At 36.8% G+C, this 21,204-nt stretch overlaps 1 protein-coding gene across 1 annotated transcript; it reads left to right on the top strand.

Annotated features, from left to right (window-relative positions):
* The first annotated feature begins 757 nt into the window (after nt 1-757).
* LOC102865032 (60S ribosomal protein L26-like) lies at nt 758-1,195 on the top strand. The gene is made up of 2 exons (XM_006894622.1): nt 758-921; nt 1,009-1,195. The coding sequence occupies exons 1-2, from the start codon at nt 758-760 to the stop codon at nt 1,193-1,195; spliced, it is 351 nt and encodes a 116-aa protein (XP_006894684.1).
* The last annotated feature ends 20,009 nt before the right edge of the window (nt 1,196-21,204 follow it).

Genomic DNA, 21,204 nt, shown 5'->3' with positions numbered 1-21,204 from the left:
ACAATTTCCTCTCTACCCCAACTCCAGTCCGCTTTGCTACACACCTTTTATTCTGGACTGTTGTTATGCAAACAATACCTAATCATATAGTCCTGTTAAACAATTCTTTTCCTCATCTGTTTCAATGCAGTGTTCATTATTTTTTTGGAGGTGATTCTGGGTGTTCAAATCTCTAAGATGCTGAGTAAAGAGTAAATGGAAAGAAGCTAAGAATAAAACGGTATTTTTTTTTTTTTTGCTTTATATTTAAATTTCTTCTTCCCTTAAGAGCAAATTCAGAGCTCATTGGCTCAAAGGAAGAAGGAAAGTCATGTCTGTGTACTCGTACCTTTGATTCATAAACACCTAGACAAATGTTTTGTACAATCTTTACAATGAGAGTGACATGAATAGCTTGCAATTTTCCCCTCAAGGGTAAATTAAAGAACCTAAGTAGTTCTTACAAGGGAAATTCTCATAGGGAATTTTAGATGAGACTTCTAATGAACCACATTTTTGGTACAGAAATCTAAATCTTCTAACATACTCCCCGGTGGGGAATATACATATTATAGATATATTAGGTCCAGTAACCACATGGAGATAAAGAATTAAAACAGTACCAAAATATATTTGAAAAATCTTGATTATAATATATTTCAACAATAACAGAAATGCTGATACTATGGTGTAGATAGATTATAAAGAATAGCATTGGTTTAAAAGATTGAAATGAGCTTGTGCTTGAAGAGTCTGACGCTGTCGGACGGCTGCCACCATGCAGTTCAACCCTTTCGTTACCTCGGACCGCAGCAAGAACCGAAAACGCCACTTCAATGCCCCTTCGCATGTGCGCAGGAAGATCATGTCCTCCCCTCTGTCCAAAGAGCTGCGGCGGAAGTACAACGTGCGCTCCATGCCCATCCGCAAGGATGACGAGGTGTAGGTGGTGTGAGGACATTACAAAGGTCAGCAGATTGGCAAGGTGGTCCAGGTGTACAGAAAGAAGTATGTCATCTACATCGAAAGAGTGCAGCGTGAGAAGGCTAATGGTACCACAGTGCATGTGGACATTCACCCAAGCAAGGTGGTTATTACCAGGCTGAAATTGGATAAAGATCGGAAAAAAATTCTTGAACGTAAAGCTAAATCTCGGCAAGTTGGAAAAGAGAAAGGCAAATACAAGGAAGAACTAATTGAGAAAATGCAGGAGTGAATGCAACCTGAGGAGCAACCGCAGTTTAACTAGATTTCCATCTGCGTATGCGTTCTTGTGATGTTCCAAAATGACCCTCTCATTCAGAAGTGATTATAAATCTGCCTTTGCAATTTTGATTCCTATTTTTAAGAATAAGAATTGGAAATGTTCCCCCCCCAAAAAAAAAGATTGAAAAGAAAAATATCTAATTCTTATGAAATAATATTCTGGAAAACATTTTGAGATGTTTCACAGAAAATTACCCATTGCAAAACCAAAATTGTCTACTACTGAAAAAAAGAATCTTTTCAAGCTATACCTTAATATTTTTATAAAACTGTTAACGATTATATGACATAGTGTAACAGCAGAGATTTGTTGTTTTATTTTTTTAAGTTCAAAAAGAGAGTCAACAAAGTTATTGAATATAACTTTTCTTCAAAAGTTTTCTTTGGAGATTAATAAAATTTGAGATGGTCACATATTCTCAAAATCCATGTTAACTTGACCATAATTTTCCTAGAATGTCACCCATGGGGGTTGGGAGGGGGCATTGTGTGATGATTGGTTTGTTTTAGTGTGAAAACTAATTCATTAAGTGCCAATGAGTTGAATCTGACTTATAGCTACTTTGAACCACTCTAAATTATGCTCAGTCCTGGGCCATCTTTGCAATCTCCATTGATCTCAAGCAGCCTCTACATCAGTTGTCTTGTGGATGGTCTTTAACCCTCTACTTATCCAGGCATGATGTCTTTTCCCAAGGACTGATCCCTTTTGATAGCAAACCAAAAATGTATTTAGAGAGCAGTTTGGAATAAATAAGTCAATCTAGTTGTGGTTTGACTCAGAAAAGTTTGCTAATGGGAACTCCCTCTAAGTTAGGTTTGACAGTCAAGAGGCTGCAGCATTGTGTAAGAGGAAAGCCAGCAAGAGAATACAAAGCAATAGTGAAGTTGGAACTGATGCAGGAGAGTGTTGAGTTCCAAAAGGCTGGTTTGTCCTGGAGTCAGACTCTAGCGAAAGCCCAATGCCACAAAGGGTTAGGAGAGCTCAAGAGGACTGAGAAATGCAAGCCAAAGCAGATTTGCTACTGAGTTATTGGAGACTTGCAATTCACTACATTAACCAATGAAGTCTGGGCATATTGCATATGGAAAAAGAGAGATTAAGGTCTAGGGAAAATATTTAAGTTCACTGGACTTGCCTCCTCAAATGTTAAATTATTTTTTCAAACAGAGAAGAGAGACTATATCCAGGGGAAGATCAAATATTTCATTTGCAACATACTGAGTTTGAAGTGTTTTTGAGTTGTTTGACTAGGTAATGCTGTGATATAAAACTGAACTGGAATTATAAATCAGAAAGTCATTAGCTTCTAGATGATAAGTGAAACCCACATTGACTTGGGAAATTGTACAGAATGAGAAAAGGTGACATGAATTAAATATTCAATCTTATAATTTAAATTGACATAGAGATAACTATTCATCTCGATAGAAACCATACATCATGTGTGAGGACTTCTTCTTGTTAGGAGCTGTTGAGTTGAGCACAACTCATAGCGACTTCTGAACAAAAGATCTGAACCCTGCTCTATCCTACATAATCCTCACACTTCATGAAATACAAGAACCCATTGCAGCAGTCACCGTGTCAGTCTACCTGGGTTGAGGGTCTTCCTCTTCCTCAATGACACTCCACCCTTCCCAACATCACATCCTTCCACAAGAAATAGCTCCTTCTAGCAAAATGTCCAAAGTATGTGAGGCAAAGCCTCATCATTCTTGCCTCCAAAGAACGCTCTTGCTGCATCACCTCCAAGACATTCTGTTCATTTTCTTGGTCGTCCACGTGCCATTCAGATCAAAGGTGTCAATTCTTTTTCTGTCATCCTTATTTATTTATTATCCAGGTCTCAAGTGCCTAGCTAGCAACCACACATATTATGGCCTGAAACAAAACCAAATCTGTTCTGGTCAAGTTGATCTTGATTCATAAAGGCTTATGAAATAGAACAGAAATATTCAGCATACTGACACATCTGTCTCCTTCAGAGTTTCTGTGTGAGTTTAAACTGCCAACCTTTCATTTGGGTGCTGAATGGCTTAATCACTGCACCACCAGGATGTCTAAGGATTAAGGAAGCAAGTTTAATTTTAGAACTTATCATTCATATGATTGAGATTTCTAGACAACTGAGACAAAATGCCAAATGAACCCTGAGCAAGGTAGGAGTCACGGAAAAAGAACAAAATGTAGAGTGAAAAAGAAATTATCATTTTGGTAATGATATTTCAAATATAATGATACACATAAAATAGGCATTTTCTTACATGTAATAATGTCTATGCTTTTATTTTTAAGGATTCTCTTGTTTCTGATGCCATTAGTTATAGATCTAATATTAATGCATTTACTATTTTATTGGGGAAAATAGAAATATGTCTTTATAGTCAGATACATTTAATTCTTTCTACATCATGACTTACAGCTAACTTAAACATGATGTTTTCTTATGGATAATGGCTGTTGTTAAGACAATTTGTGAGAATGGCATAAAAATAGCTTGAGTAGTAGGAGCAAATGTAGTCAGGTAATAAAAATGTAAGTGGACTAAATATAAATTAGGCAGACTAATTATTATTTTTATTTAATTGTAAATAGCCTGCTACTTCACACATTACATTATTAACCAACAAGCTTAAAGACTAAATTATAAGCCTTTGAATTCTAGTTTTTCATTTATTGACTACATGCCTTTTTTTGCAATTTCTGTTATAGTAATTCAATTTCTTCATTTATAAAATGGAAATAATAAAACCTATGATACAGGATAATTTGTACTTATAACATAGACAAATATCTGGAAGAAACCAATCATGTAAAAAATTACTATTATTTTGTCATTATTCTGTGATAAATGCATTTTTATAAAAATCAACTTTCTAGAGGGTTTTCTTAATTAGTTATAAACCATTAGCATGGAAAGGTTCATAAGTAAAGTACTATTTTTATATTTTATAAGTTTTATAATTCATTTCTTTCTTGAAAATAACTCTTCAATCAATAATTAGCTATTATATATTGGGTGCAGTCATACCTATTTTCACACTTATTTTTAATATGTCTATATATTTTTGTTGTTGTTCTGTGCCTTTGAGTTAAGTATTACTCATAGGACTTTATGAACAACAGATCTGAACCCAGTCATATCCCTCACCATCCTCATCATCTCTGACACACTTGAGCCCACTGCTGCAGTCACTGTGTCAATCCATCTCATTGAGGGTCTTTCTCTCTTATGCAGACCTTCTAACTTTCTTAGCATGACATCCTTTTCCAAGGAATATACCCTTCTAGCAACATACTCAAGTCTATGAGACGAAGCTTCGTCTTCCTTTCTATAAGGACACTCTTCTCCAACACATGCCTATTTTTTGACAGTCAATAATATACTCACTCAGTGCTCTTCTCCAACACCACAACTCAAAGGCAGTGATTTTTCTTCTGTCATCATACACATTGTCTAGTTCTCAGATGCATAGAAAGTGATTGAAAACTGGAAGTCTCCAACTTCTTTCATTACCATTGACTTTTGATCATATGCTACTTCATGAAATTATTCTGTGCCAATTCTTTTGATAGTTACTGTGTATATTCCTTCCATCTTCTTTCCGCCTTCTCCCCCACCCCCATCTTCTTTTGATGCTTCCTGGATCATTCAAAATTTTACCTATAGCATCTTTCAGTATTGCAGCTGAAGATTTAAATTTGTTTTTCTACTCTCTCAGCTTGAGCAATGCCAGGCGAGTTTTATTGTTCTGTTTTATTGGTCAGAGCCTGTCATGAGCCAGTTATGATTGACTTGGACTCTACTAAACTCCATTCTGACCAATCAGTTTATTTCTTTTAGTAACTGCTTACCTGCATTGCTTAGTAACATTACACAAATAAATTCTTCTCTTATTTACTAGTTCCAATAACTGTGTAACAGTTGAATTCCCATTTTGATTATTAGTAAGCTGAACATTTGTTTATGTGTTTTTTCTCATTCATTTGCATTTTATCCTTTGTAATCTTGATATTTGTAATTTGCTATCTCCCCTCCCTTGGAGGACTTCCAGGCTTTTAAATATTATTTATATCTGGGTTGTAGGACTTTTCCCTCCAAAAATTAATGATATTCACCATCTTAAGTATGTATTCTTGCAAATGTAGTTTCTAGTTTGCCTGACTTTTAATTTTGTTAGTGATCTTTTTTTTTTTATGTCCAAAATGTAAATTTATTCATTGCTTGCTTCTATATTTATGGTTAGAGGTCCTAAAAGTACTAAGTTGTGTTTTAGCTTTTCTCTGGTTTCACTTATATGTAAGTATACAATAACCTCTTTAATCTTTATGTAATAAATTTTGATATGTGATGAGAGGTGTGGAGATCAATTTATTGTTTCCAAGTAGCCTGTCTTCCAGGTCCATTGATTCTATGGCTCTTTTATTTCACTTGTTTTTGTAGTTTAGAGAATATACTTTGGAAAAATCTGTTGTTTGTTAATATGTGTGTGTGTGTGTGTGTGTGTTTGCGAGAGAGAGAGAGAGAGAGAGACAGAGACAGAGAGAGAGAGAGACAGAGATTGATTATTTTGTATCCTTATCTACCTAACATTTATGTTGCCTTTAGATTCTTTGTGAAAATTTTCTGGGTCCACCTCACTGCTTAGAACATATGAGCCCGAACAAAACTGGATGTGGTGAGAATTGTTCTGACATGACTGGGTCCTATCAGAATTAAATGTTACTCTTTAAAGTAACATCAGTGTGCCAGTTGTAATGGACTTTTGAATTAGGACCAGATTCTTAGAGGAAATTAAGTGTGAAGGTTAATTCATCAGCTCTGACGCCATAGACTTTTGGATAGGACATCATCTAATCCACACTATAAAGTTATGTTTTCATAAAATAAATCTAAGAAAAGGAAAAGTATAGGTTTTCAAGGATTTATTTTCATTTAATTCATAGGATGAAAAAAGTCCTCTGAGTGAAAGAGATGCTTGGATCAGCAAAGACGTTTAATTACTTCTCCAAGCTCTAATGACAGTATGTTCCCATAATTTTTAAAATACTTTAAGTTGAATTTCTTTGCTGCCTCACCACCTAAAGGATTACAGGGATAGTTGGGTGGAGAGAAACAAGTGTCACTTTGTTTCATTTTCATTTTTTTAGTAATTCCAGGGGAAACATATATATTATAGTTTTTCTTCTCTTTATCTTGCGTATGGCTGTTGTACTAGCCCAAACTCCTTTTCAAACACTTATCTTTTAAGTATCTTATAACACTGAAACACTTTTTCAATAATTTATCTTTTTCTCCTTTAATAGCACTAACTCTTCAGCTGAAATAATGCTCATGAGCTTATTTCAAAGAAACTTGTAAAAGACACAACTAGAGTATATTAATATCACAGTGATAATTTTATAAAAAATGTTGACATTAGAAATTTATCATACCAACATATAATTCGTAGAATATTATGATAAGAATATGAATTATAAGAGAATTTAGAGTACTTTATTAAAAGGTTTAGCATCTCAAATAAAAGTTTAACATCTCAGTGTAGAAAAACATACAAGATACCACAGGCATTTCATATCAGTTTTGATTTTTAAAAATTTTCTGTTAGGAGATTATTACATTATAACTCACATTACTAGTAACATTTACTTCCTACCTTGTATATATGAAGCTCCAGAAAAAGGGAAATAATCAAGAAAAATGTAAATTTCAAACTTTATTTCAAGATGAATTGTAAATTTTGCTACACTATCAGTATGTAACGTTTCTTTTTGTGTGTTGTTTTTTTCTAGTCTATCATTTAAAAAATTAAAGAACTAGGTTTTAGAAATAATATATAAATCTGTGTTTTCAAAAGCATTAAAGAATTTCAAAGAGAAAAGCATTTTTTCTTTACCTTGTCTGATTGAGCCATGGAATTTGGGTAGCTTGACTTACTGTAAGATTCCAAGGGAACACTGCTATGTCACTAATGCTAAAAGCCCTTAATTTACATTTTTAGGAAAAAAAATAGAATTAAATGCCTTTGAACCAACAAGACTGTTCATTACAGGAAGTTATTATTTTGATCAGGCTGTTGGTTTCTGAAGTCTCCTGGCAACAGTACAAAAATAGCTTTCTCTTGTTAATAAAGAACAATCTGCAAAAACAAATTAGAAATGTGTTAAGAACAAAATAAACAGACATTTTATTTTTTAAACTTGGGGCCTCTGAATTTCACAGACTTCTGGAATCTGGGGGCTCCACCCAACTGCTACACATTTTATTGCTCTGTTATAAGTTTGGCATGAGAGGAATAATTTTCCAAATGTTGGAACAATGTGGACTTACTTTTTTCCAGAAGAAAAAAAAAAGAGAAAAAGTCAACTCTATCTTATATATTAGATTACAAATAGAGAAACAGTGTCTGTATCACTCCTCTCATTTCATGTTGGAATTTGAGAACTAAGGGGGAAATCACACAAATATATGAAAAGAGTATATCTAAGTGTAGTTGAAACCTACATCTAGTGAAAGGATTTTTAAATCAGTGTAGCAAGCTCAATTCACAGAGCTCAGCTCTCATGTTGTGAAATCCCACTTCCAACAGTCACTTCAGGCCAGGCACCTGGGATTTATTGAAATAACTCTCATCTAGTTCTGACTGTTACACATTATACACGCATTGCTGGCTGCTAAAGAGAGCTCGGTATAACTCCGGCAGAGAAATAGTTCTTTGAATACTTGCTTGATACAATAATGGTTCTTTTCAGGTGATTAGAAATTAATACTGACTGGATTGCCATTACAACCAAGTTAACCTGTATAAGTAGAGGGAGGTTATGTGATGCTAGTTCTTTTTAAAATGTGACATTTTTACTTACGTTGTTGTTGTTATGTGCTGTCAAGTTAGAAATGAATCATCCACCCCCGTTTTTCAGAGACTGAAAATTGCACAGGAGGAAATTGTTCTTTTTCTCCTGTGGAGAAGCTGGTTGGTTTGAACAGTATGCCTTTGGACAGTGTAAGTTCTTTCCCACTAAACCATCAGATTGTCCTATACTTACATTAACACAAGTTAACATGGTATACCTGCAAGATGTCCAGTCTAGTGAATTCTCACTCACGAGGGATCCTATATGGCAGAGTAGAATAGCAACATAGGGTTTTTGAGGCTGTAAATCTCATAAGGGAGCTCTGGTGGCTTAGTCTGAGTGCTGTTGCTCTGCTAACAAAAGGCCATACCACTTTGGCTGTCCCAACTTACCAGCAATTCTGCAAGAGAAATATAGACAATCTCCTCTGTTGCAGTTTACAGCCTCAGAAACCTAACAGGAGTGTCAGATATGAATTGTTCTGACTCAATGGCCATGAGTTAAATCTTTACAGAAGCAAACATTTGTGTCTCTCTCCCATGAGGAGACTGATAGAGTCCTACCATTGGCATTTTGTAAAGAGGAGCCCAATACTTAACCCACTACTCCATTGAGGTTCCTAAAGAAAATGAATAATAATAAAGAATGATATAGATAACTTTCAACAAAAAGAATTATTCAATGTTTTCTCATATTCTGTTATATGATAACAGACACCACAGATATTGAAGATAAGGTGCTGGAGTGAAAGAAAGAAGGTAAGGTACAGAGAAATTATATGACTTGCTTACCTGATGAATTGGCAGCATCATTACAGTAATGTGTGTTGCAGACCAGGGGCAAAGTATTTTTATAAGTATTAATAATGAGACAGAACACCAGGAATGTAGGAGAAAAACAGAGGTAAAGCAGGAGGCCAACAGTTCCCGAACCACTGAAGGGAACTTCCTGCCAATTCCAGCTTTCCTGTCTTTATTGAAAATTGCCAGGAAATAAATCACAAAGAGAATCCAATACAAGTGAAGCTAAGCTTTCTGTATTGACAACCTTGTGCTTCACTCAGGAGGGGGGCAATGCAAAAATCCTGTAAACGCTTAAGGATTGCCTTAGTGCTTCAGGATTCATTCCAGCTGATATCAACCTCCCTCATAACCTGAAGTGGTATATTGTTTATCACTAATATTTGGCTTCCCATAAATATGGACAAAATATTTGTGAAAGTACTAAGGTCGCTATGAGTTGCCTATGACTCGATGGCACAACAATAACATCAATAACACCAATAACAACAATAACATCAACATAGAGAGTGATCAGCTGGCCTAGTGGACAGAAAACGATGCTACCAAGCAAAAGGTTGGTGACTTTTAATCCACAGCCCTCAGGCCCGTTTTTCATTGTTTTTGTTCAACCATTCTTCTAGGTAGTATAGCCCTGGTGTGTCCACTTGCCATACAGAGGTAATTTGTGGTTGTTGTGAAGCTGAGCACTGTGACACTGATGTGTCAGATGCGTTAATGGTTACTCATGGTGGACAGTGTTTGGTGGTACTCCCCAGTTAAAACAAGCTTGGCAGCAGGAGCGGCATCCACTTCCATAATAGCTTGCCTCTGGAAACCCTATGAACCTGGAGAAAGGATGAAAGTCACACAAATGTCGAGGGCCCTCGTTCACAGGGTTGCTATGAGTTGCCTAAGACTCGACAGCACTTAACAACAACAACAACAAGAACAACCACCACCAATGTTTCAATAATTCCAGTTGTCCTGTTAATGGATTCTGGTTCATGAAACCTCACGTGTACCATATTGTAACTATCCTCCATAGGGTTTCCCTGGCTCACATACTTTGGGTATATTGTTAGGAGGGGCCAGGCATTGGGGGGAAAAATCATCCTAGGAAATATAGAGGGTCAGAAAAAGAAGTGAAGGCTCTCAAAAAGGTGGATTAGCATAGTAACTCTAAAAACGGGCTCAGGAAGATGAGCTCATGAAGACGAGGCAGCATAGGGTATGGGAGGGTTCCGATATGTTTTTCATACAATTGCTATATGATGTTGTCAACAAAATGGCACATCACCACCACCAGTGCCACACAGGGTTTTCAATAGTTGATTCTGAGGAAGTGGCTAACTAGGACTTTCTTCCAAGAGGCTTCATCGTGGAATTAAACCTTCAACCTTTAGGTGAGCAATGGGAATCGATAACTATTTGCCCCATGAAGGTACTCTACCAGTAAGAATAGTGTCTCATGCATTTCAATTTGTGCTTATCTCTTTTGTTCAGATGCAGAATATCTGTGCCCCTTTTTATTACAGTTGTCATGTTCACCTTTGTTCCTATCCGGAGATGCTGTGCTTGCCACAGCGTCAGCCTAGAAATTGTGTTTTCTCTGGCTTGACCTTCCACTTCCTCATACGCATCCCAGGGCTGTTCCTTTACTTTCACCTTTCCCCCGTTCATTTCCTACCTTCCCGAGGGTGCTGACTGTACCTCTCCATTGTGTCTGTTTCCTGCTGCCCTCCTGTCTGCCTGCCCACTGTCCTTGTGGCTGCCTTGCTGGGAAGGTTGCTCTCCTTGATGTTAGCACAGGGGTGAGCTGGCTCCCAGGGGCTCAGCCACTGCTCCCCACATCAGCAGAGCTTTGTTAGGTGTCTCAGCAACAGGCACTGAGCCAGTTCTGAACACAGGCCACGTTTCCAGGCTCTCTGATGCAGATGACAGGTCACAGATTTTAGAAACAATTGACAGTTGGGGTGGTTCATAGAGATTTTTTTACTTTGTCTCCAGAGAGGCAGGCAAACCTAATATCTTAGGTTTGAGAATTCAAGTCTCTCAAGAGACCATTTAGTCCAATCCTTTGCTTTCAGGTGGGTAAGGTATCATTACACCCAGGAGGCATCTGGGTCTTGAGAGGTTAAGTGATCTGTTCAAAGTCTCACAGCTAAATGAATGGTGGTGGTAGTGTGTGCGTGTGTGTGTGTGTGTGTGTACGCTCGCGCACAAACACACATGTATGGATATGAAAAGAGAAAAGGAGTAGGTATACAGAAGACCAGAACTTGACCTTTTTCTTTTGAAGTAATTTATTTTTAATTTGGAGATATTTAAAACTATAGAAATGTGCAAAGAATTACATAACAATCAACTATAATCTCCCTAATATCTTTTTTGTCCATCAGTGTTCTTTAAAAAATCTTGTATGATACACACTCAGGTTTATTCTGTTGGGAAGGAAACGTTAACAAAGAAAGGAGTGAAAAGTAATAACTCTTAAAAATAAAGGCAGAAAATAGAAAGTAATCTTACAGAGATCTATGCTCCCGCTGACGACCACCACCTAGTCTTATTTCCTTCCTCTCTCTGAACAAAGAGAGTAACCATCTTGAGTTGGGTGAGAATTTTTCCAGCATTACCTATTTTTGACACTAAAACCAGCATCCAGTGTTGTTCACACATATTTCTCTGGTGAGTATAATGGGTCATCCTTTTTGCTTTTTCAGGTACCATTCCATGCTGAGATGATGCACACACTCCTTACTGATTTTAAGGACCAACTACCTAAGAAATATTGCAAGTTCAGTTCCAGATTACAGCAATGAAGTAAGTATCATAATAAAGACAATCACACCATCTGCGTTGACACAGTGGCTGTAACAATGGACTCAAGTATATTGGAGATGCTGAGAGGATGGCCCAACATAGGGCAAGGTTTAGATCTGTTTTTAGAAGGTTGCTAATGAGTGATATTTGACTCAACAACACATGACAACAAGTGCATAAAACTAAAAACCAACAATAAATCATGCTACGAAGATGGTACAATCTTGCTTTTTCCAGAAAGAGGCAAGAACTAGAAGTACTTTCTAAAGAAGATCAGCAATTACTGCCTTCAATATGCATGTTGTTGTTGTTGTAGTTATGTGCCGTCGAGTTGCTTGTGACTCATGGTGAACCTATGTACAACAGGCCTAAACTCTGCTTTGACCTGTGCAAATCACACTGCCTCTGACACTCCCATCCCCATTACCCCAGTCACTGAATCAATCCACCTCATAGAGGGCCTTCCTCTCCTGCGCTGTCCCTCCACCCTCCCAAGCATGATGTCCCTCTCCAAGGACCGGTCCCAGGGTGCTCCTTGGAGGCAAGGATTCTGGGGCTTTGTCTGACATACTTTGGACATGTTGTAAGGAGGGACCAGTCAATATGCATAGCATCTCAATATAAAGAAAAATCTCCACTACCAGACTATAGGGTAAGAGCATGATAGATGGAGAAAAGATTGGCATTGTCAAAAATGTCATTTTCCTTGGATTCATAATCAACATCTATGGCGACAGCAGTCGAGAGATCCTAAGATGTGTTGCATTGAGAAAATCTGCTGTCAAAGACCTCTTTAAGGTATGAAGTACAAGGTGAACACTTTAACCACTGTGCCATAAAGACACAGTCCTATTATCTAGACATTCTCTTCTAAATATTCATTATTGTGATTATTACCTTTAAAATTACTAACACTGCCAGAGTAAACATCTGCATGCATACCTACTTTTACAATTAAAAAATTATGTTATATTGGTTTACTTAGAAAGTTCATATGCCTTGTGTTTCACACTTTCATTCACAATGGATTTCTCAAGCACTCTCATTCACTATGTTTTATAAAATGAATCATCATTGAACTGTGCCTACCATTACCCCGTCTTTCCAGATTCTCTCTTGATCTTTCCCATTTCCTTTACCCACATTTCCCTTCACCCACCAAATTGTGTGACCCTATGATTTCCTCCTTTATCCTCACTCCTTTACACCTAGAATCCTTATACACATTTTACTGGTTATCTTTGTATTTGTACTGGAAGCAGGAGTGACATCCACTTCTGAAATAGCTTGTCTCTGGAAACCATATGAACCTTGAGAAAGGATGAAAGTTATACAAGTGTTCAGGTCTTTCATTCACAGGGTCGTTATGAGTGCCTACAACTCAATGGCATTTAACAACAACAGACATTAAATAACTCATGTCCTTTGGTTTACCGAAGAAAACAAAACAGAAATTTATCTTTAATTGCGTATCATTTAAATAATCCTCATATATAAACATGAGAGCTCTGATGCTGTAGTTCTTAGGGAGTTGCATTGCCAACTCAAAGGCAGACTTTTCCTGTAAGTTCAAATCTACCAGTAGCTATAAGGGTAAAACATGGGCAGTCTCTGACCATGAACTTTATGTTGTTGTTGTTGTTGTTGTTATGTGCCGTAGAGTTGCTTGCAACTCAGAGCAACCCTATGTACAACAGCCCTAAGCTCTGCTCTTTATAGGCTTCAAAATTTCACTGGAGGGTCAGCTATGAGTAAGTTCAGACATGACAGAATGAATATTTGCATTTTGAGTTGTGTATGAATATTGAAATGTCTAAAGTTCACACTTTTTAAGAAGCTAGCCTCATCTCCTTTACCTTACTTAAAAAAAAAAGAGTTGGTTGTAATGACAGTTAAGTTAATATGGACTTCTAATCAAATAGAAAATATAACAGTCAAACCTGGGAAAGGCAGAACCTATTGAAGGCAGAAACCTCACTTTTTACATTAAGGCGAGTGACAGAAATGTGGTTAGACTGAACCCTTTCAAAAATGGATGATTATAAACAAACACACACATAAGAAAATAAGTAAATAAAGCAATCCCATTGGGTACTAGTTCTCTGAGGATTCATTGTCTTATCCTATATTAGAAAGAAAGTAATACAAGAAAAAATAAAACACTTAACACCAAACAAACCTCCATATTTCTCAACTAGGATTATGTCAGCTGTGTGTATAATGTGTATCCCTAAAGCCCCACCATTCTCAAGCAGGTTTTGACTGATAGCCACCCTTCACTGTCTTCTGAGACTGCTGCTTATATCCTCTGGCAGAATGTCTTGTGGATTTGAACCACTAACCTTTCTGTGAGCAGTTTGAGACATTAGGCACTCTGCAGCCAGGAATTATTACTGGTTATGTACATTGTCAATGATCTTAAATCTTACCAAATTTTGCACTGCAAAGTGACCATAACAAATACATTCCTGCAAACTCTTGCGGTGTTTTCTGTTGGGTAAATATTTCCAAATACTTACCAGCTCTATTTGATATTATTTTTATATTGCTGGTATGAGTAGTTGCTTTTTACAATGCCAGCAAAAACATATAAAGATGTTGATGTATGTTCTACGAACTTATTATTTATGTGGAAACATCTTATGTCTGTTAAAATGTCTCATGATGAGACACCCGACCATGAGAAGAAGGCAGCATCATTCAACTCCAATAAATCCAGATCTAATACAAAAGGTCTAAGAAAGTTATATTTTTACCACTTTTTGTCATCTTTGCACATCTGGGGGGAGGAATATTGTTTATTTAACTATTCTATATCCATGAGCTTCCTAGGACTCTGTAATAGCCTTTTGCATAAAGAGTTGTGGTGCCCAACAAAATCTGCTCCACAGGAGAAAGATGGGTAGTCTCTTCTAATGTGGTTTACAGCCTCAGAAAACCTGCTGGAGGGTCAGGTATGAGTCAGTTCCAACTTGACAGCAATGAATTAACTTAATGATATTAAAGATGAAGGGGCACTCTGGTGGCATAGCCCTTAGCAAGTTTACTTTAAAGACAAAAACAGTGAATCAATCAACAGTTTGAATTGATGGTGGCTCCTGGGGAAGAAAATATGGGCAATTACATGTTGTGGACTTAGAAACCCTTTGGAGGCTTGCTACAGGTTGGAACCAACTAGAAATTATTGAGTGAGTTAGTTATATTAATGATAATGGTATGGACTAATTAGCACTGTAGAAAACTATCAGATTACAAATAAAATTCTGTGTAGTCCATATGTGAATGTTTTCTCACAAACCAACTGCTTGCTTATGCAGATAAAGAAAATAAAAAAAGAAGTCCAGAAAATGTAAATGACTTATCTAGGATTTCAGAGCAGAAGCTTCTTTTAGAAAAACATATTACGGAAAGTTTAACTATAGAAACACCAGAAAAATATATGAGACTCAGTCTCCCGGAGATTCCTTACAATGAAAATGTAAAAAACATGACCCCATGGCTCTTATTTCTGTCCATGAGTCTCCCCTGCATGAAGGGCAAGGAATGCACGATAAGCGATGCTAAAAAAATGGAAAAATTGAAGAATAAGTGAAAAGAGGTGAGTATCAAAGTCTCAGTGGTGCATGTATGTGCGTGTATATGCTTGAAACATGTGCCCATAAGATAAAAGTATGTAGACTGATTGGAATGAAATGGGGATGAGAGAAAATGGATAGGAACTGAATGAGCTGTTCCTGTGGAAAATTTTTTTTATGCATTACAACAAGGAATATGATACATAAATAGCATAAAAGTATGTATAGATACACTTTAAATTTTATGACTACTTTATCACTCGCATGTATAGTGAGTGGCAGAATATATTTTATGTAAATTCTTTAAAACACAGGAACAACATCATTTTAAAAATTATCAGTGGGACAAAATCCAGAGCAGTAAATAAAACTTATCTAAAAGTTTTATCTACTAGGGGAAAAAGAAGTAATTTTTATCAGAAAAGTGATACTTTCATTGGTGAGAAGAACTGATTTTTTTACAGATGAAATGCTAGAGTTTAAGAATGTATTCCAGAGCTGAAGATGATGTGATGGATTGTATCTTTTCAAAAAGGCAATATAATATTAAAAGCAGTTATTTCATGAGATTTAGGAAAATACAATTTATATTAAAAGAAAGGCATATCCAAATTACTAATAAATAGAAAAGAAATTAAAAGAAAGAAAAATAAAAAGGAAAATCAAGTCCAAGAGAAAGATGTCATGTGTGAGGATTGGGAGCCAGACAGGTTGCTAAATCCCAGCATTCTGATGATGACTCCAGTCATAATCCAGTGAAGGAGACAATGCATGTTCTTAACCCCTGTAATTTCTATGGCCATGATTCATTGGGATGGTGTAATGGAGCAAATATTTCACTCCACTGTTCTCAATGAAAAGTCAAACTTTGAAAGAGGAAGTGAAGAATAGCTTTTCCATATTTGGAAGTAACAAATTTGGCAAGACAGTACAATAACTCTTTCTCAAAGGAGCTGTGAGAGTGGTTTTTTTTTTGGTTTTTTTTTTTTTTACTAATAATGGTTATTACTCATATAGGACCAACGCCTCTACCGTAACAGGGTCCCCTTGTACCTTGCTGGAAGATTTCTTTATTACAGAGCATGGATGTGTCACATCAAAACTGTTCACCCAGCCTTTGATAATCATTATTTACTGCGCTTCATAGCAACCTTACGTTCCAGTTCAGCCCTGCTCTTTCCAGGATAGGAACCAGCTGCCCACTTAAACATGGTACCAACCTTCAAAAGACTCCTCCTGAAATGTTTTGCAGAGATACTGTTTAATCTTAATCAGAGTTATATTTAAAAAGTTGTCATGGTCCGTAAAGAAGATAGATAATTTAGCTCTCTTTTGTGCTTTTCAGATTACCATGACAGCAGATTCGTAAGAAAGAACATTCCTTTAAAATTAAAGGCCGTGCCTTTGACTCTGGCAATTTCTCTTTGTTCAGAAATGAACACGAAGGTGTTTAAAGTAAAGAAAAATATGCAGGCTCAAAAGGAATCATTGAAGTTTATTTTTCAAGCTATTGGTTAAATACAATATAGAAGACTCAGGGACAGAAAGATTTATAGTAAAGAATTTAAAGTTAACAAAAAAAACACAACACCCCAAAGACCAAAACTTATGTAGGCCTTTTTAATCTAGTTGTTTTCAGCATTTACAATGTATACCATATTTATAGCATGAAATTTATTAGAAATAACATCAGTTAATTATTCAACGTGGAAAGGATTTAATAAAGTAAATGCTTCAGTTATGCTCAGAAACTGTGCTACAAGCCAGACCATGAAGAAAATATATTAGTTTGATTAAAAATTTTTTCTGTTCTTAAAATTTATATGTTGAAAAGAAAGCTGTGCTATGATTTCAGCAAACGTGAGGAAAAGTCTGTGGTGTAGAATTCTGGGAGAGCTTAAACATGGCCACTAACATAAGTCATTTTAAGCTACATTGTACTCTGCCTTCAAGAACATTCCATAGGGAATTTCCTGCAATTGATGATGAATAAGAGGTCTTAGAATTGTGATTTCCCATGGTCTCTGGTCTAGTTTGTAAGCTCCTGATTGAAACGCCAACATTTTCTTGGCCTGTCAGTGCATGTTTTATGAGAAGTGTCCCTGATTTGAAGAAGCCTTATTGGTGCAGTGGATTAAGCACTGACATTCTATTTGAAAGGTGAGCATTTTGAATCTATCAGCCACTCAGTCGGCTTCCATAAAGATATACAACTTTGGAAAAAACCTTTGTCCTATAGAGTCGCTCTGAGTTGGAGTGGACTTGAGGGAAGTGAGTTTACTTTTTTTTTTTCAATGCCTAGATTGTATAGTCAAAATAGAATTTGTATATAAGAAGAAATTAAAATCAGAGAATGGTACAAGGTCATTGATGTAGTCTATAGGATGACGGGCTGCTAACTGAAACCTGGCTCGTCTCTAGAAGCTTCCAGCAACTCCTCAGGAGAGTGATGGATATTCTCCCTCCCACTAAGATTTACAGCTGTAGAAATCAGATGGAGGGTCGCTGTGAGCTGAAATGGAATGGAACAAACAGTGATGAGCATGCGAGTGAGGAACCCGGCCACTCACAAATGTAGGTATCTCAGAAAACATAGCAAGTGACAATTTTGATTCAATCCATTTAGTTGAGTATATTCCATCTCATTTGCATAAGGAAGCATGTAGCGTTGCTATGAATCAGAATCAATTTGACGGCAATGGGAAGGAAGCATATTGAGATCTGCTGGCACTGTTCCCTGTTCCAAAGTAGAATAAATGTACATAAAATATTAAATTTCATATAAATGACTTAATAAACTTAGAAGAATACTTCAACTTAGCTTTCCCCCATAATAATTTAACTTCATAAAATGATAATTATTTGGTAATGCAAATACAGGAATTTTCACTTGATTCTTCTCTAGAGATACAATAGGGAACTTTGTACAAGATATTACTAGTCAAATAGTTTTTAAAAGTTGCTTGAGTTGACTTAATATGATCCAAGCAATTTTCTCCTCAGAAAGTCTCAAATTCATTGTTGTTGAGTTAGAACCAAATCATAGTTGACCCTCTATTGAATTTCTAAGTCTAATTGAATGGAAAGAGATTTATCTTTCTCTCTCTCAGGGTGATACTTAAGGCCATTCAGAGGACACCCACACCTAGTTTTGTTTACTAGTGCATAACATATCAGTCTACTAATCTAAAGGCTGATAGTTTGAATTCACTGCTATAAGAGGGAAAGATGGGCTGTTTCTTCCCATAAAAATTTATAGCCTCAGAAACCACAGTTGGTGGGTCACAATGAACTGGAATCAATTCAGTGGTAGTGGCTTTGGTTTTGATTTAGTCAGCTGTTTCCTGCATGGATACAACATTTGCTATTTAGAGGCTCTCCACCCCCGGTTTTGCTTTCAGAAACTACACCACTGGAGCCCTTATGTGTTGTAGTTATGACATTATTCTTTGAAGACATTGTAGCATTCCTATAGAGTACAAATTAAATGAAAATATTTCTGTGCATATTTTTATAGCCTTCCCAGACATAATAATGCTTCCTTGTGATCACAATCAGAACTAAGAACAGAGCCCAAGCATTTAGCATCTTCAACATCTAGTCTCTTATCCCAAAAACATAGGAACAATGAGCTTCCATTCCTCTGTTGTTGTCAAGTGCCATCGAGTTGCAGGCGACTCATAGTGACCCTATGAATGAAAGTTCTCAACACTTGTGTGACTTTCATCCTTTGTCCATGTTCATGGCATTTCCAGAGGCAAGCTATTAATTACAGAAGTGTATGCCACTCCTGCTTCCAACCTTGTTTTAACTGGGGAGCTCCACCAAACACTGTCCACCATAGATAACCATTAACACATTTGACACATCAGTGTCACAGTGTTCAGCTTCACAGAAACCACAAGTTACCTCTGTATGACAAGTGGACACAACAGCGCTATATGACCTAGAAGATTGTTTGAACAAAAACAATGAAAAACATTCCTTTAGGGGGGAAAATTCCTAGTTAAAGATAAAGAAACTTCAACTCCAGAAACAGAAGGACTGTAAATTAGAGACAGAGATGAAGGGGCAAGGTGGGAAGCTAACTTCTATCTAAAATGGTTAGTATTCTGCTAGGACATACTGCTTTTTTATTTTTGAGGACTGGCCAGAGATTTCTGCTGTACTACGCAATTCCCATAAGTGCATCAAGAGAGCTCAAACTCCTTTTATGCCTCTTTCATATAACAGAAGGACATGTTTTCCTCTGATCCTGTGCATTTGTGGAAGAGTCAGTGTGCTGTTGAGAGCAGCAGGAAGTTGATTTTGGAAGGGAAGAGACATGCACAGGCCATACACTCTGGTGGATTGTGAGTAGCCAATGTGATCTCTGTTGCCCTGATGTTATGCACATGTTTTACAATATGTGGGAATATTTGACACTACTTTGTGCTTGTGTTTTCACATTGCTACCAGACTTTTCAGGGAGCTCTGGTGGCCTAATGGGTAAGGAGTTGTGTTGTTAAGCCAAAGAGTGTTCAAGTCCAACAGTTGTTCTGTGGAGAAAGATGGACATGGTGGTCTCTCTGCACGGTCAGCTAAGAGTAAGTTGCAGCTCAATGGCAATGAGAGAAGAGAGACCAGACTACTTATAGAGAAAGTAAAATGTTTTCCTTGAAAAGAATTAAAAAACTTGTTTTCCCTGATAATACAGACATTATGATCCCTGCAAGCTCCACTTCCATATGCAAACAGTGTAAATGGGAAAAGTAAGGTGTTGTTAAACTGGAAAGACTAACTTTGATCTCTCTCTAGTCTTTGACATTTGGAATTTATCAAATGCAAGTCAGTTTCTGAAAGACATTTCCACTGGGGTGCACAGCTGTCAACAAGGCTCCATGGGGCTCTGAAATCATTACCACACATAGAGGTGACACTTACTCCTACTGATTCTACCACAGTCAGCTTTTGTTTTTGTCTCTGTATGTCTTGGTCATGTTTTATATATAAGCTGTAATTTGGAGTTGGAATTACCAGATAGAATTTTCTGCACTATTAAAATTTTGAGGCATATGTATAATTGTCACTCTGTTTGTGGTCATTGCTGAAAGATAGGTTTCTTGAATTGAACTAGACCATATCCTTGGTAATATGCAAGATCATTTTGATAATATAAAAGAGGTTAAGAGATATATTCTGATGCATTATTGGAACAATTGCATTCATTGTCCACAGGCTCGGCCAATGAGGAAACAAAGACATTTTAAAATGTAATGTTTTTATTAGTAATATTTTGAAAATATGCATTTTTGTTACCAGTAGAATGGATGCCAAATCATTAAGTGTTTTAAATGTTGTTGTTATGTGCCATCGAATCATCTGTGACTCATAGCAACCCTATGCACAATGACTCTGAACTCTCCTCCATCCTGAGCTAGTCATACTGTCTCCAACACACCTACCCCTACTACCCCAATTACCCTGTTAATCCATCTCATCCTTCTCCGAGGACTGGTCCTTCTCCAAGGACTGGTTCCTCTTGGCCATAATCCATCACTCTTAATGTAAAAACAGCAACAACAACAACAAAAAATCCAAACAAACGTTGGGACTCAGTCCTCAGTATACTTCTCTATATTCCCTTGATAACCTTTCATAGCCTGATGGCCCTCCTTGCCATTTATATGCTGAAGAGGCCTAAGCTTATACCTTCAGCTCAATACACTTTTTATAAGCACAGACTTGTATATTCAATTGCCTGTGAGAGCTCTACTTAACACTTTTTTTATTATTCATTTTAATGAGCAATTACAGAGATTTTGGATTTCCATTCATTCATTGTTGCACTTTTCTCCCCCTCCCCTCCATTCCCAGCCCCCAGTTCACTCTTCTCTTTGAAAAGTAAAAGAAAAATGACTTCATTGGTATACAATCCCCCTGC

This window comes from Elephantulus edwardii, unplaced genomic scaffold (genome assembly GCF_000299155.1).
Source record: "Elephantulus edwardii isolate Elephantulus edwardi_28Jun2011 unplaced genomic scaffold, EleEdw1.0 scaffold00147, whole genome shotgun sequence".
Taxonomy (NCBI): Eukaryota; Metazoa; Chordata; class Mammalia; order Macroscelidea; family Macroscelididae; genus Elephantulus; species Elephantulus edwardii.
The sequence above is the reverse complement of the archived record's forward strand: the minus strand, read 5'-3'. Positions and strand labels throughout refer to the sequence as shown.